Source organism: Austrofundulus limnaeus, unplaced genomic scaffold (genome assembly GCF_001266775.1).
Source record: "Austrofundulus limnaeus strain Quisiro unplaced genomic scaffold, Austrofundulus_limnaeus-1.0 Scaffold1, whole genome shotgun sequence".
Classification (NCBI taxonomy): Eukaryota; Metazoa; Chordata; class Actinopteri; order Cyprinodontiformes; family Rivulidae; genus Austrofundulus; species Austrofundulus limnaeus.
In genome coordinates this window covers 2,051,388-2,058,662 of record NW_013952403.1, presented here as the reverse complement: position 1 = coordinate 2,058,662, position 7,275 = coordinate 2,051,388, and the positions used below count along the sequence as shown (strand labels likewise).

At 42.2% G+C, this 7,275-nt stretch overlaps 2 protein-coding genes across 5 annotated transcripts in view; one reads left to right on the top strand and one right to left on the bottom strand.

Moving 5' to 3' along the window:
* Positions 1 to 7,182, top strand: part of srpx2 (sushi-repeat containing protein X-linked 2) — a 15,406-nt gene extending 8,224 nt beyond the window's left edge. The window contains exons 4-10 of the mRNA XM_014004347.1: positions 285 to 461; positions 1,404 to 1,527; positions 1,673 to 1,794; positions 1,893 to 2,072; positions 4,906 to 5,039; positions 5,128 to 5,249; positions 6,944 to 7,182. Of these exons, the coding sequence (XP_013859801.1) occupies positions 285 to 461; positions 1,404 to 1,527; positions 1,673 to 1,794; positions 1,893 to 2,072; positions 4,906 to 5,039; positions 5,128 to 5,249; positions 6,944 to 7,151 (1,067 nt within the window). The 3' untranslated portion in view covers positions 7,152 to 7,182. The remainder of the gene's footprint in view (positions 1 to 284; positions 462 to 1,403; positions 1,528 to 1,672; positions 1,795 to 1,892; positions 2,073 to 4,905; positions 5,040 to 5,127; positions 5,250 to 6,943) is intronic.
* Positions 7,183 to 7,208: 26 nt separating this feature from the next.
* The window catches only part of sytl4 (synaptotagmin-like 4), a gene marked incomplete in the record, with an annotated part of 13,143 nt that continues 13,076 nt past the window's right edge, over positions 7,209 to 7,275 (bottom strand). For all 4 annotated transcript variants that reach the window (XM_014004299.1, XM_014004319.1, XM_014004310.1 and 1 more), the window contains 1 exon segment: positions 7,209 to 7,275.

The following is a 7,275-nucleotide window of genomic DNA, read 5'->3' as shown; positions in this document are numbered from 1 at the left end:
ATGTAGGGGTCACCTCCAGTTAAATTATCAAGGAAATGAGTGTTTTATGTGCTGCAGAACAGGAACCTGCTGTAAAACAGCAATTATGCTGAGTCAGGCTTGATTTTTAGTAATCTTTTCCTGTTAAATAAATAAATCAAATCAAATCTTTATTACTACCAAACTTTATTACTACCAAACTTTATTACTACCAAGCTTTTGATTAAAACCTGAGGCCCATAATATTATTTAATGATTGATTAAATTGTTGTTATACTGTCACATTTATAATCATGTTTCCTCAGAGATCCGTTGTCACGTGCTGCCCCTCATCCCACACGGCAGGTACAGCTGCACTCGGGGCTTCGTCGTGGACTCCAGGTGTGACTTCACCTGCGCCCCTGGCTACCGGATCGAGGGGGAACACTCCCGCACCTGCCAGCCCAAGGGCTCATGGAGCGGGACGCAGCCCGAATGTGCAGGTACGACAAATAATCAGTCTGTCTGAATCGGTTTGTAGGATTTTCTTTTTTTTTTATTTTCAAATGTTTTTCTGTAGACTCTGTGCTACTTTAGCTGCGCGTATATCAAAACCTTCAGCTCGTTCAGGACATTTGGGCTGACTGCTTGTTTTTGTAACTTTTATATATTTATTTAAATTTATTTCCAAATGTTTTCCTCAATGAAATACATTCATCTTTAAGTCCCACAAACAATGTTGTCTTTAAAATCTGCTTTAGCTTATTAGCTTTATGTTACTTTTAGCTTTTTTATCCTGTTGCTACATCTAGCTTTTAGATAGTATTTTGCTACTTTTAGCTTTTGGATAGCCTTTTGTGACAATTAGCTTTTAGCTAAGTTTTTGCTACTTTTGTTTTTAGGTAATGTTCTGCTACTTTTAGCTAGTGTTTTGTTTCTTTTAGCTTATAGCAAGGGTTCTGTTACCTATAGACAACCTTTTGCTACTCTCAGTTTTTAGCTAATATTTTGCTACCTTTGGTTTTTCGCTGGTATTTAGCTTCTTTTTTAGCTAACCTGCTTTCTTTTGGTTTTATTTAGTGTTTTGACACTTTTAGCTTTTAGCACATGTACTGCTACTTTTAGCTAGTGTTTTGTGGTGTAGTTTGCAGTATAGTGTTTTCTTTTAGCATTTTGCTCCTTTTAGCTTTTAGCTAGTGTTCTGCTACAACAACTGTATTTTAGCTTCTTCTTGTATTTGTACAAAAATATAATTTGTGTAGTCTTTCCCATCGTTCTTTAATAAACCACTCAGCTGTCGGAGAACTTTAACAATCGAAGAAAAACAATCATATTTCCCCCGCTCTTCTGTTTGGGGTGGATCCAAACTGCAGCCTGTTTTTCGGTCTTTAGTTCAGTGATCCTGAAAATCTGTTTCCAGTTTTACTTTGCTTCGGTTCTTTCAGATCTGGACCCTCCAAAGATCAAATGTCCACCATCCAGACTCAAGGTGGCCGAGCCCGGAAAGCTCACCGCCACTGTGACCTGGGAGCCCCCCGCCGCCAGAGACACAGCTGACAAATACCTCAAGTATGTCATTAGCAGTGTTTGTGTCTGTTAGTAAAATATCTCATAGCAGACTGGTTGGATTTTAATGAATCTTTCAGGGTGATCGTTAGATCTCCAACTGATTACCTCTAAAATCAACACCAGACCTCCTGTTCTTTGTCTGCAGTGTGATTTTATCYGGTCAGGAGCCGGGCACTGAGTTTCAAGAGGGACTAAACATCATCCGCTACACAGTGTACGACCAGGCCAGGAACAGAGCCGCCTGCAAGTTCATTGTACGTGTTGAGGGTAAGAATGTTTTTTGCTCAGAAAATAAATTGAAAAACTAAAAGCCGAGTCGAGTCCGGCATTATTTCATCCCCCCTCCCTTTGTTTTCTCCTTCTAGTGAGAAGGTGTCCTGAACTACCTCCGCCTCTGCACGGCTACCTCGACTGTTCCTCTGACGGGAATAACTACGGAGCAAGTTGTGAGTATCACTGCGATGGAGGCTACGAGGTCAGGGGGACGTCCAGTCGGGTCTGCCAGCTAAACCGCAACTGGAGCGAAGGCCCCGCCGAGTGTGTTCGTAAGTTTGGACATCAACGTGGAACGTACTTACAGGAGTTAAAAATGTAAAAAACACTTGACAAATGAAACTGCATTCTTAAAGTTAAAAAGTTTGCTTCACTGACCACCAATCTGCCAACTAAAAAATTAGCTTTGCAAACTAACCCACTAAACACTGTCCTTGGGCTGCCACCTTATTGTGGTGGAGAGGTTTGAGTGTCCCCATGATCATAGGAGCTATGTTTTCATGGGCTTCATGCCCCCAGTAGGGTCACCAAAGGCAAACAGGTCCTAGGTGAGGGATCAGACAAAGTGCAGCCCAAAGACCCCTATGATGAACACGATGGATGGATTCAGCGTTCCCTTGCCYGGATGCGGGTCACCGGTGCCCCACTCTGGAGCCAGGCCTGGAGGTGGGGCACGTTGGCGAGCGCCTGGTGGCCAGGTTTTTTCCCATGGAGCCCAGTCGGGCACAGCCCGAAGAGAAGATGTGGGTCCCCCTTCCCATGGGCTCACCACCTGTGGGAGGGGCCGTAGGGGTCGGGTGCAGTATGTGTTGGGCAGTGGTCGAGGGCGAGGACCTTGGCGGTCCGATCCTCGGCTACAGAAGCTGGCTCAAGGGACGTGGAATGTCACCGCTGTGGTTGGGAAGGAGCCTGAGCTGGGGTCTCATGTATCAACGGTGCGTACGCACAAAAACCTTGCGTACGTCATTATCCACGCAAAACTCTGGATGTATCAAAACTGAACTGAACATGGAAATGTGCGCAGCCCCACGCCAACTCCAGGGCTGGTGTACTCACGTTTCTGTGGTTTTGGTTCCATTGGTGACACTTAGAGGTGATTCTGAGAATCTGTTACTGATGTGAAAATGGTTATTGTTCACAGCAGACACACATGATTAACAATTGTCCTGATGCATCTCAGTAATCCAGGTAAAAAATCAAAAAGAAAAAAATTGTATAGGTCCTCTGGACGGGTTCTTCTCTAATGAAACGTTTCGTCTCTCCTCCAAGAGACTTCTTCAGTCTGAGAGTTTCAGGCAAAATTCAGGCTTTTAAGCCCTGCCTCCATGTGACTGATACTCATATCACATGGCTATCGTTGACACCTAATTAACACTTATTGTTAACAGGGGGTGGAGTGATACTGGCAATAGCCGCGCTGTAGGAGGGGGACAACTGAAAACGGAGGCCTCCACCTCTGTTTAATGATGGACGGTCTTTCTTCACAAAAATGGCTTCTTTTACTCCTCTCTCAAACCAACGTTCCTCTCTATCAAGAATGAGAACATCCTCATCTCTGAAAGAGTGACCGCTGGCCTGTAAATGAGTGAAAACTGCAGAGTTCTGGCCATTAGATGTAGCTCGTCTGTGTTGGGACATTCTTTTGAACAGTGGTTGCTTTGTTTCCCCGATGTATAACTGGTCGCAGTCCTCCTGGCACTTAACAGCATATACAACATTGCTCTGTTTGTGCCGGGGCACCGGATCTTTGGGGTGAACCAGCCTTTGCCGTAATGTGTTTTGGGGTTTGAAAGCCACTGGGACATCATGTTTAGAAAATAAACGTCTCAGTTTTTCCGAAACACCCGCAACATACGGAATAACCACTGGTTTGGGTCTGGGTTTGGGGTCTTCATTTTCACCTGAAGGTTGCATGGAGTCCTGTCTGTGTTTCCTGTCTGCTTTCAAGAAAGCCCAGTCAGGATAACCACACTGCTCCAGGGCCTGTTGTGTGTGTCTCACTCCACCCACTGTTAACAAGTGTTAATTAGGTGTCAACGATAGCCATGTGATGTGAGTATCAGTCACATGGAGGCAGGGCTGAAAAGCCTGAATTTTGCCTGAAACTCTCTGACTGAAGAAGTCTCTTGGAGGAGAGACGAAACGTTTCATTAGAGAAGAACCCGTCCAGAAGACCTATACAATTTTTTTCTTTTTGATGATTAACAATTATTACATCCACATGGACACATTTAAATAAAGGATGCGCAAAGTTGTGCCAAAAATACATTTAACAGGAACAGATTCAGCCTTACTKGAGGATATAATAAATAGTGTAWCACRCAGAGCWTTTATTTATAAACAGATAGAATTTTCTGATGACGAGTGGCTCATCAGCCGTTTTGAGGAAAAATCATTTTTTAGTTTGGCACTGCTGCGCTCTGGCAGCGCGATGCAGCGAGTAGCCGCGTGCGCCACGCGTGCACGTGCAGCAGCAGTGATTGAACTGGGGTTCCACAGGAGCTTTCCAGAGGGAGCTGGCAGACCCATCAGGACTCAGTCCAGTCCACCCAAAGCAGAGTCATGACCGATGGAATCATCTCATCCATATGATTCTAAAGGCTGAGTTATGGTCGCGCTCTGGAKYGYRCGCACCCTCGCCGGCAGTGGAGGTGTTTCATACTTTGCGTTTACCTTGTTTTCTCSAAAATGACACGTGKAAGTACACTTTACAAGTTGTGAAAATGCTGTAGGTAGGAGAGCAAAAGCTTGACAAAMAGACTGCMCACAAAGRCTGCGGCGCGCGGGTGGGGGTCTGTCATCCGTGGAGATGACAGTGCCTGCTGTAAAGCAAGAGGAAAGGAGAGCGGATAAAGTGGAGAACTTGATGTTTTTTGTTTTTTTTTTAAACGTCCGTTTAACGCCATGTTCAACTAAATAGACAACAACCAACTTCAATATCACATTCAGGAGATGTCTGTAAATTTCAGGAAAATCTCAGGCTTTGGTTATTTCTTGCGAATGCGCCTAATAAAACACAGAGTAATTTATTTATTACATGGGGTCCCCAGACAATTCTTATCCCATCAGAATAGGGCTTAGGGTTTTTTTTTTTTGTATTTGCAGCGATGGAGATGACTTATGATGTGAAGACCGCCTCGGCTCTCCTGGATCAGTTTTATGAAAAGAGGAGGCTGCTGATCCTGTCGGCGCCCAACATATCTGACCCAGACTACCAGCTGCAGAACATCATGATACAAGTGAGCAAACCTCATCACCAGAAAGAGTTTTTATAAAACTTTACARACCACAAAGCCTCTAAATGTCTGTTTTATTTTCCTCCACCAGAAGTCGGACTGTGGGTTAGACCTGCGACAGGTGACCGTCATCGAACTCCTTGGCTCCCCGCCTCGAGAGACGGGCCGCATTAAAGAAAATCTGCTTCACTCTGACGTCATCGAGGGTTTGAGGTGGGACTCAGGAGAGCAAGTCTGTGTAAAAGTTTCCATCTTGAAGCAATTTTTTATTATGGTTTCTCATCTTATTAACAGTAAGGACCAGTTGTATCTCGCTCTTTAAAAGTCAAATCTACTAATAAAAGAGAGTCTCTGTTTGTTTGACTTCAAAAGAAAAAACTCTGCTCCAAAGTTTGACCAGGTTAAATGCAGTGCAGGATAAAACTGATGACACTTTAAAAGGACCTAAAAACACCATGAAGAACTGGAGAGAATGTGTTTTCTGCTAAAATACTTGTTAGTGTTGAGGGCAGGTAGAGGCTAAAATGACAAAGCAAACTCGACAGAAGCTAAAAGCAACAGAAAAACAAGCTAAAAGTATCCAAAGTTGTAGCTGAAACTGAAAGCAACAGGACAGTAGCCAAAATTAGCAAAACAGATATTTAATGTAGAAAAAACAAGACAAATGCTAAGGCAGCTAAAGTAGCAAAACAGGTGCTAAAGCTAAAATGAGCAAAATAGTAGCTAAAAATAGCAACGTTGTAGCTAAAATTTGGTTGTCTTAAGGCATAGGCCTTGCTTGCAAAAGAGATCTCAGATCTCAGTGGGATTTTCCTGGTTAATAAATAAAATAAAAAAAAATGCAAAGTGGTAGCTAAAAGCTAAAGCTAAACGTAGCATAAATGGAACAAATAAGAGTATGGTGAGGCAGACGTTAAAGGAAACAGTTTTTTTGATGAAACAGAGATGTCGATGTATTTCTTTTGAAAATTAACTTTTATCATTAGATAAAATACAAATACACAGAATAGTACTATGTATTGGCAAGAATTTGGTGATATGATACATATCACAATACAGTATCATATGATATATCGTAATATTGTGAGCAAGGCCGTTTTTTTTTCTCCAAAAGATTCATGCATAAATTAAAATTCTGTTTATTTTTATACAATCAGAGAAAAACTTCTTACATCTTTACATCGTAATAAAAAATCTATACAGTATCAGGACAGGAAATATTTCTCTGTATCAATATTTGTTTACACCCCTAATAAAGAAGCTTATTCGTTTTAGAAAGAGCACAGATTTTTATTTTTCCAGCATTTCTGAAATTTGAGAGAAAAAGACGCCTCTCTGTGTTTCCAGAGGAAACTTTTCCATGCTCTGTTTTTGCCCTGAAACATAAACCTGACCGCTCACAGGACTAAAGCTGCACAAATTAATGATCTGGCTTTAAAAAGTGGATTAACTGTGGTGAATGATGAAATCTTCCTCTCRGCATCAGTGATTTAATAACTTCCCTGTTTTACTAAACTTTTAACTAACTGCTCACTGCTTGTTTAGAAATGTTTTGCATCTACTGGAATAATTTGAATTATTTTTGACATAGTTCATGACTTGGGCACTGATTGGTCCTGAATCATGATACTGTTGCAGTATTTTACAAATAGCKTTTTTTCTTTGTCATTTTAAATGGGAAGTTCTTCTCTCAGCTGTGTAACATCCTTCATACATGTCCACATGATGTCATTTTCAGACATAGAGTTCAGAGTATGAACTAACTCTTGATTTTCAACCTCCTTCATGAACTTTGCGTTCAGGTCAGAGCAGTTTTTCTTGTTCTGGAAACACCTGATTGTCTGATGTTGGCCCTTTTAGCGGCTGAATCTGGTGTTTACATCAACCATGTGATCGTTTCTCTACAGGCAGGTGTTCAGGATCTCCAGGACCTACTTCAGCATGCTGCTGCTGGACAAACTGGGTCTGGACCGAGAGCGCTTCATCGTCCCGGTGTCTTCAGATGAGTTGTTCTCCTACATCGACAGCTTCCTGCTGGACGAGGAGGAGCGGGAGAGGCTCGAGCTCCACGCAGATTTCTGTGACCAAAACACTGAAACCTCGTTTTTCTTTTAAACAATCATTTAGTAAATATTAAAAAACAAAAACAAAAAAAGGACTAAAATGAACATGTTAGAGTTTATTTAACTTTTATTGAGCGAACAGAACATTCAAGGCAACCTTGAGGAAAATGTAACAA